This window comes from Falco peregrinus, chromosome Z, assembly GCF_023634155.1.
Source record: "Falco peregrinus isolate bFalPer1 chromosome Z, bFalPer1.pri, whole genome shotgun sequence".
Taxonomy (NCBI): domain Eukaryota; kingdom Metazoa; phylum Chordata; class Aves; order Falconiformes; family Falconidae; genus Falco; species Falco peregrinus.
In genome coordinates this window covers 60,626,135-60,640,980 of record NC_073739.1, presented here as the reverse complement: position 1 = coordinate 60,640,980, position 14,846 = coordinate 60,626,135, and the positions used below count along the sequence as shown (strand labels likewise).

At 46.9% G+C, this 14,846-nt stretch overlaps 1 protein-coding gene across 2 annotated transcripts in view; it reads left to right on the top strand.

Annotated features, from left to right (window-relative positions):
• Positions 1–5,117: 5,117 nt before the first annotated feature.
• Positions 5,118–14,846, top strand: part of SERINC5 (serine incorporator 5) — a 43,965-nt gene continuing 34,236 nt past the window's right edge. Inside the window, exon 1 of one of the 2 annotated variants that reach the window (XM_055790769.1) lies at positions 5,118–5,274. In XM_055790769.1, the coding sequence (XP_055646744.1) occupies positions 5,248–5,274 (27 nt within the window). In that variant the 5' untranslated portion in view covers positions 5,118–5,247. The remainder of the gene's footprint in view (positions 5,275–14,846) is intronic. The other variant, XM_055790770.1, reaches the window with a different exon arrangement.

Here is a 14,846-nt window from a genome sequence, read left to right as displayed (position 1 = left end):
TTCCTTAAGAGACGATGCAGATTTTAATCCACTTTAACATCGGAGTGAAAAAACAATTACGCAACATAAAAGTGGTTTGGTGGGTTTAAGCAAATTTGCCTGGAAATACCAGCCTTGTGGGTTTTTTAATACTAAAACCTTCAAATGCAATGAAGTGCTTTCTTTAAAGAGAGTCCAACAAGTGATATAAAACATTTCATTTGATCAGAGTCTAAGCAAATCTGACTACTTAAGTGCATGGATTATTTTTTTCTTTTGATTTTTTTTTAATTAACTACTACCAGCTGTAAAAGATTAGTGTGAATTATGGAAAACTAATCAAGATGTAGTGGAAGACACCACCATTTAGCATTATTACCAACCTGATATTCTGGAAGGGCCAGTTACAGGTGCATGTGTGGCCCCACATGCACTGACATTCTCTGTCGTCAGCCCCGTCTCAGAGATTTATGTTTGCAGGTTGCTCTTGCCTTGCACTGGCAGATCATTCAGAGTTCTCTTTGCTGTTGCAGTTGCTCCATGTGCCTTCCTGCACCTCCACACACAATCTTGAAGGTGTTCATCCAATTACAGCAGTAACAAATACTGGAATATTCACAGTTGCTTTTTGTCAGATCAGCTGGGCTATACTGTGCTGTTGCAGCAGGTCCTGGCCTGATTCCTAGATAGGCTAGCTTTTGGAAGATGTCCAAAGGTGTCATGGCTTCTGGAAGCCCTTGGCTACCTAGGAGGATTTGGAGAGGAGTGGTCCATAATCCAGCTGCTGGTGCATACTTAAAAAAATTGAGAAAGTCATGAGTTTATTATGGCCTGCAGCCACCTAGACTGCGAGACAAGGATGGTCTTGCAGTCACACACAAGTGAAGCTCATACGTGGTAAATACATTATTTTACTCTCTGATCAGGCCTTTGCATGATGCTCCCCTTTACTGGAATACCTTTTCAGGTAACCATACAGGAAACCATTCCAGCAGACATCACAGCAGTTAGGTCATTAGCTGTATAAGAGGTCCGGTTGGGATCTGAATGGTGGTTTCCAGAACATGTGCATGCACATGCACAGACGTGTCCCCTGCTTCCCATAACTACATTCTTCACTGGTGTCTAATTGCTATGCTCAAGAAAAATACACATTTATCTATAAAGCAATTTCACATGTATTGTATATGAGTCTAAATTTACGCCATAAAAATTAACTGATTTTATGTAAGTGTTGACCACAATGAGTAACAATCTGGTTTTGTTTTCTTTCTGACTGCATTTACATTTTGAAAGATTTTCTGTGTTTCATTTCACCTGAAAAACAGCCAAATGGTAGATTTCTCCTTCTCATTGGATGCAGACTTTTTGTGCTCTTCTCATTGCCAGTTGGCACAAACCAAAATCCTTTAATTACTGAAAAATCCTGAAATTACAGCACTAAAGCATCATTCCAAGTTGCAGCTTCATTCCAGAAGGTGTGAACAAAACAGGACAATTCCTAATATTCTTACCCTAAAATACGCTGGGCCGGTCTGTACTGTGCAAGTACTGAAGAAGCAGAGAGTCCTTGACATTCCTGGTAAGTTACGATTTCCCTGTGCTATGCCAAAAAGTTTTCTGCTTCACCACTCACATCTTTTGAGTTCTTTATAGAGGTAGTAATACTGCAATCTTCTCACAGTGAGAACCTCTGCTTCTGTTATACGCGTAGAAACGAGTTGGGAATGAGTAAAGTGGATGCATGTAAAGGTGCAACATGTGCAAGTGAAACTCATCTGAGCAAAGCCGATGTGGCACAGAAGGCCATGAGTGCACGTGATACTGGGCTGGGTATCTTGCAGGCACAGTTTTGTAGGCTGCCTGAAGATAAATGGCTCAAAGTTACATACTTCTGGGACTCCAGGTTCTGCCACTCTGGCTCTGCTTGTACACACACAGAGTGAGGAAAGTGGCTTGCTCCCAGGGCACAACTGTCTTCTTACCAGTTTTTCATCTGGGAAGTGCCACGTAGTTAAAATTTCTAACCATGCGCTTTCTTTTGTTCCTTGCTCCCTGGCACCTGTACTGAGACCAAGGTTTACTCCATTCCTGAGTAGTCCTTGGCTGTCTTATTCCCTATAGGGCCACTTCTTGCCCCCATTCAGCCTGATTCATTAAATCTGTAGATCTGTGTTTGTAAAATTCCTCATATAAAGCAAGGCCAAAGGATCTTGCCATGCTGTACTGATGCTATGGATTCCCTGTCACTTGAAAGCCCTAAATCAGAATTAGCATCTCTCTCTTCAGAGTGGCACACTTTACCCTGCCAAAAGCAACAGTCTGAGGCAGGAATTACTGGTTGAAGATTTCTGGCCAGTAAATCAGGTTAGCTGTCTCGTGATTTCAGAATATGTATTTGATGGTTAAGCCTTATTCTAAATGCATGGGTAGTTTCAGAGTGACACTTTATTCATGCAGTAACATCTGCTCATTGCTTTGCTATTAGCCTACTTAATGCTTGCCAGCAACACAGCAGGGAAGTTCAAGCCTTTCTGGTGACAGATTTTTCACTCAGAAAGCCAGAACGCACATCCCAGGGCTCTGGGGTGCTCTGGCTGGTTGGCAAGTCCATTACAGAGCTTGGCTGCGCAGAGGCTGGATGTATCTGTCAGTGATAACAGTGCTGACTGGCACTAACAAACCCGCTTGGAGCCGTGAATTAGTGGTGTTCCCCACCCAGTGAATGCCTGTCCCTATTGCAGACATGCTGATGCATGGTACAGCTACTTGCACCCTTTCACCATACCCATATGTCACCTTCACCATTCTCTCTTTGCAAGACAGTTTCCTTTTTAAATTAAACCTCAGATTCTCTTTCATGCTTTGAGCTGATTTTGCAGATGTTGAAATTAAACAAAGCCTGACCAGTCAGTTTCTGTGATTGCATAAGAAGTCTGGAGGAGAAACAGCAGATGAATGCGGTTTTGCTGAGTTCTTACCGTGTTGTGGTGCTGGGGCTCCCATGTCTTAACCACACACTTCAGGAAGCTGACTTATGTTTCAAAGTTAAAAACACCTGTGGTTTTCTATTGCCTGTTCGCTGGCCATACTACTTTCCTGTCCGTTCTTCAATTCTTTATTCTTTCTCTTCAGCCCTGCCTCTGGGGAGAGGAGGTGTAAATCAGAGAAGGTGTGCTGTGACTGCTGCCCCCAGTCCTGACTTAAGAAGTCCTCACCTGAGGTTGGGGCTTTTGCTGCTCCTACAGAGCAGGAGAGTCTGCCACATCTGTGCCTGAGCTGTGGTGGGGCCCTCTGGGATGCCCACAAGCAGTGTTCTTTGCAGCTAAACAACCATCTGGTTGACAGAATTAATCTTAGGACAGTGGTAAATACCCTGTCTCTGAGTGCATGCAGATGTTAGAGCACCATTAAAAATAAAGCACAAGTCTGCTTTTTATAAACGGTATCCTGATGGTAACTCTAGTCTCTTCGGTCCATGGTATAACACCAAATTATGTAATACCAATCCATTGCATGATCTGCTTCCTAAAGCATCAGCTTTCTGTTTGCACACACGAAAGAGAAAGGGGGTTTATGCAACATCCTGCAATCCATACCGATTGCCTTTTTGGTAGGTGTAGCTATGTTATCTGCATGTATGTACCTGTGTGCAGGTTAATAGCTTTTAGTTGTACTGATCTCCTAAAGCTAGGGCAGTTTAAGATGAGAAATAGAGTTCAAAATAGTTATCTTAAATATTATAGCATGCATGCACACATGAACACAGGCAACAAAGCAGACAAGGCAAGGGTGTCTTTCCACAGAAGCCTTTGCTGCTTCATTGGTAGCTTTGTCTGCCATACCAAAGATGTACATGGACCTGTTGGAGTGAGGCCGGAGGAGGGACATGAAGATGACCAGAGGGCCGGAGCCCCTCTCCTATGAAGACAGGCTGGGAGAGTTTGGGTTGCTCAGCCTGGAGAAGACTCCAAGGAGAACTTATAGCAGCCTTCCAGTATCTAAAGGCGGCCTACAAGAAAGCTGAAGAGGGATGTTTTACAAGGGCATGTAGTGACAGGACAAGGGGTAATGACTTTAAGATGAAATAGGGTGGATTTAGATTGGATATTAGGAAGAAATTATTTACTGTGAGGGTGGTGAGGCACTGGATATAGAGCAGCTGTGGGTGCCCCATCCCTGGCAGTGTTCAAGGCCAGGCTGAATGAGGCTTTGAGCCACCTGGTCTCATGGAAGGTGTCCCGGCCCATGGCAGGGGGGTTGGAACTAGATGATCTTTAAGGTCCTTTCCAACCCAAACCATCCTGTGGTTTTATAATCACTGCATTGGAAGCTGAGAAATCCTTGGCTAGTGCCTTGTACTACCCCTGGTTCCTAGGAACTTACGCTGGAGAAGGTATTTCAGAAACACTGGGAAAGACCTCAGCTCCTGTGAGGAAAGCACAGCCCTGAAGCCATCCTTTACACGTGGCTTTTCCATGAAGGCGTGGGCTGTGAAATGGCCGTGGGGTGCAGCGGAGCAGTTTGAACCTGAGGTCTGCGTGTGGCAGCGCTCGGTGTGGTGCCAGGTCCGATAAAGACCTTTATGCTCATACACCTCATTCGGTGACTTCCATTAAACTCCAGCTACTACCAAACAGGTGTTTGAGAGGGTAAACAAGCAGGCGCGTGATCTCAGCGGTGTCCTCGAGAGCCCGCAGGGGACGGGCCGGCGGGGGCCCTTCTGCACGGCACGGCTGCAGGTGGAGCTGCCGCTCGGCGGGATCGGGAGCCGAGCCGAGGAACGCCAGGCGCGCTGCAGCCCGGCCGTGCGAGGGCAGGCGGGGCCCGGCAGCCGCCGCACCGCTCCCCGCGCCAGGCGGGGCGTATGGGCGTCCCCCCGCCGGCGGGCGTGGAGCTCCCGGCTCGGAGGGTGCCCCCTCGCCCGGGGAGGCGGGAGCCGCAGCCACCGCGGCGCGGCCCTTACGCGGCGACTCCGCGCCCCCCCCGCCCGGCCCGGCCCGGCCCGGCCCGGCCCGGCCCCCCGCCGCGCGGGCTGACGACAGCGGAAGCGGTGCGTCGGCGCCGGGCCGAGCGCGTCGCGGCCGGCGGCGGGCAGGGGCGGTGCGGTGCGGCTCCTCCCGCAGCGGCGCCCCCCGCGCTGCCCGGCCCGGCCCGGCCCCGCCCGGCCCCGCCCCGCCCCGGCCGCCCCGTCCCGTCCCGTCCCAGCCCTGCCCGCTCCCGCATGAGGGAGGCAGCGAGGGAGCCAGGCCGCGCCGCGCCGCCGGCATGTCCGCGCCCTGCTGCGCCGGCCAGGTAGGGGGCTGGGGGGCGCGGGGAGGCCGGCAGGTGTGCGGGGCGGGGGGGTGCCGCCCCCGCAACCCCCGCTGCGGCGGACGGAAGGATCCATCGGGAGACGGCGCTGGGGGTCAGGCCGGGGGCTCCGGCACGGGGAGCGAGGGGCCGGGGAGCCGCGTCCCTGCGCTGCCCCTCGGCCGCAGCGCCGTCCGCCCGCGGGGAGCCGGCGCCTTCCAGCAGCAGCAGCGCTGCGGGGGCGTCTGTCGCCGAAGCCGGGCTCCGTGGGGTTTGAGGCGGCGTGCTGGCGGCGTGCCCCGGGTGAGCCGCCCGGGCGCTCCGGGGGGAAGGCGGGGGGCTGCCGGCCTCCCCGGGCGTGTGCGGGCCGCGGACGGGCGCTGGGCTGTGGGCGGCCCGCCGGGGCAGCCTTGCCGAGGGCCGGCAGCGCCAGAAGCGGCTCCCGAGGGCGCCACGGACCAGCGGGAGCTGCGGGGGGCGGGGGGAGCGTCGCCGCTGGCGCCTGGTGGCGGGGAGATGACACCCCGGGGTATGAGAAGTGGAACGGTCTGAACTCGTCTCGGTTGCTGGCTGCCTGGCGCTCCTGTCGCTGTACGTGTGGCCGGTGGAGGGGTTCAGCAGGTGCAGGTGCTGGTGGAGGAAGTGACAGATGAGAGCAAGTGGTGATGGAGGGTGGTGCGGCACCTTTGAGCATCCACGAGGTGAGGGATCGGCGCTCCGCATCCCACCGCGGTGCACCTGCTCCCTTGGCTGAAGGGGCTCTGGCGGGCGAGGGTCCGTGGACTTGGAGGAGAGGAGTGGTTGCAGGGCCCTGGCCGGAGCTCCTCGGCTGCACTCGGAGAAGGACTCCTGTTCTTACCAGCTGTCTCTAGCGTGGTGTTAGCCCGCACCTCCCCCAGACGCTTTAATTTTTCCAAGTCTCCACTTCTGCAATAGAAACCAATTCCTACTTGTCCTGCCTGCAACAGACTAACCAGAGAGCTTATTCTTGTTGTTCCACGTATTTAAACATGTCCGTATAGTCCAGATTCTATCGATACTTCTTCTTTGGCCACTCTGCCCACCCTTGGCATCTGATTATTCTCTTGCTTTTGTCTGAACGACCTGGGGAAAAATCTCAGCCCTGGCCTGACGATTGAAATCCTGGGCTAGGTTTGGTCATCTACATTGTGGTTCTTTCGGCCTGCAGTGGGCTGGGAGGCTTGCTAAGCGTGCCTGCACGCACCCGTGTGCCGCCGGCTCCCCTGTGCCTTGCCGAACAGCCCTGGGTGGTCATGGGGGACGCAGTAGCTGCATTTGCTAAGTGACCTTAAAGCAGGGGGCCTCCCTGACTGCTGCTTCGCCTAGGTTTTGGCAGTGTGTGAAAAAAGTTTTGGAGCAGTTCAGTAAAGTTAGTAGGTGCTGTTACTGAAGTGCTTCATGGACGTCTGCGTTTGCGTTGCTTTTTTTGGTGTAGCTCCTGAGGGAGGTAATGTAATACCAAGAGAGGATGAAACTATTGTGAGACTCGTGTGGTGAATGACATGGCATTAGCGTGACTTTGAGACATTCTTGAAGCCACTGTTCCTACCCCATGCAGTAATATCTGATAGTAATGTTTTATTGACAATGATGTGTCAGTTTGGAGTCTGTAAATAGACTGAACTCCTTAGTGATGTTGGAGCCAAAGCAAAAGCCCTAAAGTAGATGCAGTCATCACGCTAAAATTATGCAATACCCTGAGGAGATGTATTCTGCTGGCTCAAGCACTATTTTTGATGTAAGACTTATCTGCTAAATATGGCAAATTGCTGGAGTTATACCAGCAAACCTAGTGTGGATAAACTTTTTTATAGGCTAAGATGATAAATGACATAAATCATGTTTCAATAGCATGCAGTGCAACTTTTTTTGAAGGAAAAATAATCTTTCCATTCACAACTTGATTTAGTCCAACCTTAATGAAGGGATGTTTGTTTAACATGATTGATACACAAGAAAAAACAAGGGGATGGAAGTTCTTTCTCTCTTCAACAGAACTTCCTTAGGCATTTTGTGGGTACCGTTAATCAAGCTGGAAGATTGAGAAGGAATTTGGCCTTTTCTTAAATGTTCCCCTGAAGATGAAGTTAGCCCTTCTCCAGAAACAGAGATGGTGTGCTTGAGGAAAGGTGGAACTTCATATGAGTTGTGAAAAACAATGCTTATGTTGGGTCCCTCCTTTTTCCCTAAAATATACTAGTTTAATGGGTTTGATACCCCGTGGGGTAGGGTTTTTTTGTATGTAGTGGTTTTGCCCTGTGTGTATATCTTTTATCTACCTCTCCGTTTCTGTGGTTCTGTTTTCCTAGACCTGACTGAGAACTTTGGTATTGTGCTTCTGAGCTGTCTTATCATGCGTGGATGTCTGTAGTTGATATAAAACTGTCATTGATATAAAACTGTCATTTGACTATCTATTTTTTCTTCATTCGTAACACCAGCAAATTTTCCTGGTGTGAAGTAAGACGATGAGTGATCAGTACTTTTTGGTATTGGGTCAAACTGTGCTAACCGTCTACTTGATGGTGCCTGTCAGAATAAATGCATTCAGGTTTCACAGCCCAGATTCCTGTAGTTATAGGATACAGCGGCAAGCTGCCAAACTTCAGTGTACTTTGGTTATGCTGATTTTGCACTCAAAAATTATTTTCAATAATCTTAATTAACATTACTGTGTGACTTGTATCCTTGCCTAGTCAACCCTGGGAACTTGCTTTCAAGGAACTTGGGTCATTTATAAACTTTAGTTTCTGCAGTTGGTTTTTATTGAGTGACACACAACCATGTTTTGAAGAGAATTGTGATTTTTAGGTTTCTGAGCTGTAATAAGCTTGCTAAATGTTTCTTTTTCTAGTGTTTCGTTGGTAGACCTATTTTGAGAATGCAGTGAGAATACAGTTTGGCTTGGGCCTGGCCTCCACAATGCTTTTGATTACATAAAAACATCTGCTTAAACTGACAGGAAACAGGATTTTACATTTGGCTTTTCTTCAGTAGTTATTCTCAAGAGAATAAAGTTGAGATCATGGTTAAGAAAAGCAGCTGTTGCGGAAAATCTTTATTAAAATGAATATGTTTTTCTCCAGAGTTAAATAAATGTAATTTAGATAGTTAACATCAGGTTTTGGGGGGCAGTATATTGTAGCTGGGTTGTTCAAGAAGATAGATTTTTCAGCTAGAACTGGTAGTTGTTCAAGCTTATAAAGCTATTTTTGTAGGTCCGTTAAGTCTTGAGTGCTTTCTTTAATACTGTTCTGCACTTAGAAATCATATTATGTAGTAAATGCAGTAAGATGTGCTGCAAGTTGGAGTATTGGATTTTCATTTTATGCTTAGACTTCTAATTCTAGTAGGGGTTTAAAAAAAAAAACAACAACTTTATTTATAAGGTTGGCCTCAGCCAATCTTAAGACTGCTGGCTTCTGGGGCAGGGTAGGGAAGCCCCCTGTGCGCGCTGGGGCTGCCTGCCTCTCTGGCACTGCTTGTTTGCATCTGTAGGTCGAGAAGGGGGCTTGCAATCCTGCCCTCGTTGTCTGCTCTTTTCATTACACGGTGAAAAGGGTGGCTCTGTCATCTTTGTCCAGGTTTGTGTCCTCTGAGGGAGCCAGGGCATTGCTGGGGCATTTGTGTGGGGTGATGCACTGCAGCACTATGGGATGGTGCCAGTGGTGTTCCTGGCTCTGCTCCACAAGGTGTTCCCCAAAACACGTCTCTCCTTCTGCAGGTGGGTGAGAGGGGTTTGGTTTGTTGTGTTTAACCTGAGCTGGTCAGTTAAAATAAGATAAATTTAGCTGTGTGTCTTACCCCCTCTCACAGCTACCTTTGCACGCTTCTGCCACCACTTACTAATCATGATCGAAGGGGAAACTAGCTATCTGAGTTCTGATGTGGAGTACTGTAGTGTACTCCATTAAATACAGTTAGGAAAAAGTGACTGGGGAAGGACTTTTCTTCTTGCTTGGCAAAACGTGGAGTTTTTGTTTTAAACGGGTGATTGCCTGCACAACTGAAGTAGCAAAGCCTGGTTTTCTGCAGCTTTGTCCATTGAGTTTGGTATCTTACATCAATTCCCTTTCTAGTAAGTACTGAACTTGTGATGCAGCCTTTTTCTTGCTCAGGGTTGAGAGGTGACTTTCCTCTGCTAAATCTTTTGCCTATTTTCAAGGATTTTGTAAGAACATAGTATCTTTGAGGCCCCCATCTGTCTGCCGTAGCTGAATAAAATTTGCTGCTGCATTCAGAAGCGATTAGAAAGGGAGGGAAAAGCAACCAAAAGACAGTGAGATCCTCTAAGTGATATCTAGCTATGCGTTTAATCCTCATTATTTTATTGTTGTCAACGTGAAATTAGTGAAGTTAGGTTGGTCATTTATCTGTAACTTTGGATTAATGACTGTGCCCTTGAAGGAGAACTACGAGACTAGCAAGGGGAACATTTTGCCCCAGGAGGTGCCAACAGCCAATTAATTGCAACAAAGACAAGAATTCAGCAGAATGAGACTGTAACTAAGGGAAAGAGAAAGGCAGCGGGGGAGATCATGACCACTGACTGACTCAAGGAAGAACAGACTCACCTCTGCCACCCTCCCTCAGATGTGGGTAGTAAATTGAAAATACACTGTGTACTATTTACTCTTGTAAAAAGACAAAGCCATAGACCAGTAGAAAACTACCATGCATAACTAATTGCTGATGGTATCTTTTAGGCAGAGTTTGTAAAATACACATGCGTAACTGGGCTATATGAATACTTTTCTTGTTCTCCTGGGCTTTGGGCTTGCTTTGTGGAATACCACTTAGCCCCCAGCTTTGCACAAATCTGTAATAAAGAAACACATACTCTTTGTGTCAATTGGCTCTTGCACACTGGGTGAACGGTTATGTTGACAACAGTAAGATAACAGGGATTTGAATGCATAGCTAGACATCATAAGTGTTGTGTCATTTGACCCTTGCATTGCTAGGTTGGAATCCTTCCCTTGGCACTGCATAAGAGGCAGAAGATACCCTTTTTCATTCCAGGTAGAAGACCATCTTTCTTATTCCTGCTTGATTTCCCATTGCTGCCTTCTTTATTCTTTTAACCTTCACTTTTAAGGGTAAGGGGATACTTCTCTGTGGAAGGATATAAGTCCTACTGCAGCTATTATTTCAGTTTTTGCCAGTGTAGGTATTCCAGGATGTTTTTTCCATTACTGAGACTCATTACAGTGGATGCATTCACAGTTGTGGGTGCAAGGCATACATGTTGCCAGGAGCAGTTGAATGAAAGCCTGAGCTATGACTACAGATCTGGTCTGGAGCTGATGACTGCTGTCATCCCAAACACATGCTAAGGCTGTTCTCAGCTTCGATGTGGTGTTCTCAGCGTAGCCATGTGAAGATGCTTGGACCTTAGGTAGCTTCCAGGGTCCTTCTCATACCTGAGTTCATGGTACTTCCACTTCTTGCTCAACTGTGTGGGCTTTAATATGTTTTGGCATATTAAATATCTAGCCTCCTAGATTTTTAGGCTGTGATCGACCATTCTGCTGACTTGAATTTGACCTACTGCATTGTTCAGGTCGCCCAAGAGAGAGGCTTCAACATCAGCATGAGCTATGCGTGAGGCAGCGAGGGACTGAACCAGCCGGAGCTGGGCGGGCTGTAGCATTTACTCATGACAGCATGTGGAGTGGGGGTGGGGGGGAGGCGTCTCCACCTTTATTTTGAAGGGAGCCCTGACACACCTAGCAATCTCGTCATTTTAATTAGCAATAACTATGCTGGGATGCTGTTTGGAGTTTAGTGATAGGAACTCCCAGCAATTAGAAATGGCATATGCTCAAGTATTTAAACATATAAATGTACGCAGTCTGAAAATGGAAAGTTTTGCACCACTTTCTGTCCAGTAGGACTCATCCAAATATTGACATATTTTTTAACCTGTCATTTCTTGCACTGAGTTTTAACAGGAGCCATTCTTAATGTTTTCTGAAGAGACCTGTCTCATGTGGTGTTTTTTTTTCCATGGCTTTTTATGTCACTGACAAACCTGCAGTTCGGGAATACTATTCAAGATACTTATTGAGTGTCATTGTATTTAAAAATGGTCATCAAGAAGTAAGCAAGGGGGAGATGTGTGAGCAGGCTACATTTGGAACCGGCTAATCTGGAAATGTGTGAAGGTGGCTGTTGTGACACTGATCTAAACTGGAACCTTTTATTGGCTTTTGTCGCTTTGTAATGTCTCCCCTCCCCTTCCCTCCCCCCCCCCCCCCCCCCAAAAAAAAAAAAAAGTAAAACAGCTGTTACAGCTACATGTTTTTAAGTCAGTGGATACAGAAATTTCATTTTAACTGCTTCTTCGCTCCAGTGGTACACAGACTTACGCAGTTGCTGCCCTGTACTTGGTTCTCTGTCCCTGGTGATGCACCACATTGCGCCTGTGTGCCATTCTACCTTTGGAGTCCTGGTCTTGAACATCAAAGCTAACCTGGAGAAAATCTGCTTGCTGTATGAAGTGATGGCCTCAAATTGTCAGATTTTGCCATTGCTGATCTGTCTTCTGTCTTCCAGCTTCTCTGTTCATAGCTCCTCTGCTGTGAAAGGCAAGGAAGTCACTGCAGCATGAGCCGGAATGACCTGCAGATGAGAAAACTGTGAAATACGAAATGATAGGAAAGGACAGTCAAACCTGTCGCCCAGCGGAGGTTGCTGTCCATGAAGATTGTCAAGGGATCAATGGAAAGAAGCTTCAGGATCAGGTCACTGAAGAAAACAGTGGCCTATTTTAATCAGTGTCCTGAGAGTATGTTTAAAATTGCTCCCAAAATTGCACAGGCATGATGTAAGGACTGGTGGAGCGGAGAGTACTGTTGAAGGTGATGTAACCCAGATGCCCGGACCCCAGTGCAGATAAAATCCACCTCTGAAGTACTGCCAGGTTGCCTGTGCAACGTGTGCATGGGAGGCAGGTTGCTCCTTCAGTGTAGGGTGCTGTGGGGAAATCTCGCCCCCTCTTTGGGTGCATGCTTGTACTGTAAAAGCTGGCAGAGAAACTCTGTAAGACTCATTTTTGAGTTTTAGAAAGCACGCATTCTTTATTGCAGCGCTGGGCACACATGCGAATAGTTTCACAAAGATGAGTGTGCTCATTGCCTGAAATCACATAGGTTATGTAGTGTTCAAGTTCTGCATATTCATTAAACCATTTGCATACTCATGATGCTTCCCAGTATCATCATACATATACTGATTCCTGTTAATACACTGTGCATGTGCCATGAAATGAGCCAGTGGTCTTTTAGGGGTCTCTAGTGGTGATCCATAGTCTTCATCACTGTGTCCGCTAGTTGACCTCAGGGCCCACACATGCTCACAAGGGGTCTTCTAGAGGGTTATGCAATTATGTTGCTCTTAAGCTGGTTTGTTTTAATTTATAGCCTTGTTCTTGTTATCTCTAGGAGCAGGCCTTGATTCTCTTATTTATTACTTTCCTCAAACCTCCTTTTCTCACCACAGAAGGCCACAGCTCCACATTCAAAAAGGTTATAGTGACCTATTCTATCTTCTAACAAAAGGTTAGTAAAGCAAAAAGAGGATATTTTAGCCTACATGCTGGGGAAAGGAGTGAAGTGGCTTGCTGGTTTGCTTTGCAGTTGGGCTGCTGCTGTGATTTTGTGGGAGGGACTGGGGAAACTTGAGGGGATGCAGGGGGAAAAAACCCAAACAAGTTAGGTGCTGGGATGAAAAATCTTACAGCCTTCAAATGAGATTGAGGGTAAATGGCTTGGGTTTGTTCTTTGATGAGTGGGGAGAAAAGAACAGCTAATTAAAAGGCTTTCTAAGCTGGTGAAGAAAGCCTCAGCAAGAACTAGCACCTGGGAACTGTAGCAGATAAATCAGAAGGCAGGTGGTGGTCTCTGTTTTTAATGATATATGTAAGTAACCAGAGGGACAGACAGTCCACTCATACTGCTGTCAAATCCAGATGGTCTATGCTAATGGAAAATAACTGTAATACTGGGAAGCTGGGTGATGTGGTACACTTGTGAGAATCAGGTCAGACTAAACAATTGTCTTAAGTTTTCCAAAATCATCTGGAGAAGAGCAGCTAGGCTGTTTAAAGTTAGACATTTTGCAGTGACATTATTTTCTAATGTTGAGCTGAGTCACCACTTAGTAATGTTTGAACATGGAGACAGAAGCTAATTATCCCCCAGTTCAGCTTAACTCCAGCTGTATGGGTACCTGGCAGCAGCTTGCCTGTGTTTTGGCTCTTGGCGTAGCTGTCCTAGATGCTGCTTTCTTGCCTAGGTTTTGAGCTGCTTGGGGCTATATGGCAGTTCTGCCCCATGGTGCAGGCAGCATCTAGGCTTGCGTGAGTTTTCTCTGAAGTTAATTTTAATTTTGCAGTTTGCAGTGTGAGGTGTGTTCCCAAAAACAGGTCATGAGTTGATGAACTGGTATGCTGTTCAGGTCACAAAACCTCTTGGCTTACGCCATATGGAGAGTCTGAATATTAAAGAAGAAGCAATCAAAAGCCAGTTAAGTCAGACAAAAGACAAAATAAAGCTTCTTTGGTTAATTTAGTTAATTCACAGGGACAAACCACTGTGTAATCGTGCCACTAGCTGAAGAAACCTTTGCAAAATATGCATGCATAATAGCAGGGATTTTCAATAATAGTCTGAACCCAACTGCTAACAGTTGGGACACCTGGCATCAGGCATCTGTTGTTTTCATGAACCAGTGCACTAACAAAATGGTTGGCTTGCTAGATGCTCTTTCCTCAAGCTAAAACTCCAAGGGCAGGTATATAGCTGCTTCAGGGTGTTATTCGTGCTGGGCTAGGTGCTTTGCTCTCCCAGACTGCAAGGATGCTGTGTGTGAGAGTAGATGTTTGGGCGTTTTTGATAGACATTGCTGTTAACAGCTCAGTGGCTGCATTATCTGCGAATCTTATGGCCCAGATAATGCCGGTAGTCAAGTAATCAAGCAGTGCATGAAAAACTAAGCTGCTGTGGGCCCCAGTGAAAAGAAGATTCAGCAGGCACATTCCTGTGCTCTGTGGACAGGCTGGAAGGCATGCAGTCTCCCTGGCCGCTCCAGCCAGGCAGTCAGTTAGGAGGGAAGAGATGAAATGCTGCTTAGTCTTTGTTTCATTTAAATATGCAGCTTTCTTTTTTTTTTCCCCAATGTGCTCTTCTTCCCTTTGATTTTTGTGATTTCTGCTGAAGTCTCCCAAAAGGAAGAGTGCTTTGTTGTGATAAGCTTGATACTTCCCTATGGTTTTTATACTTTTAAAATAGCATAGGTTATTTTAGGCAGCGATCCTGAAACTCCTCACTTTGTGTTAATGGCTGCGCAAAATATTTTCTAAGACATTTGAGATATTTTTGGAAACATCTGTGGAAAATACCTTCTAAAAATGACACTGTCTCTACATATCCAGTAGGCAGGACATGTTCACTTTATTTCTTAGTCTTGTATGTAAATACTTGTGTGTGTGCTTAATGTTACCATCATACCTCATTCCACCGATTTATCAGGTTGGATCACAGCTTGCAAAA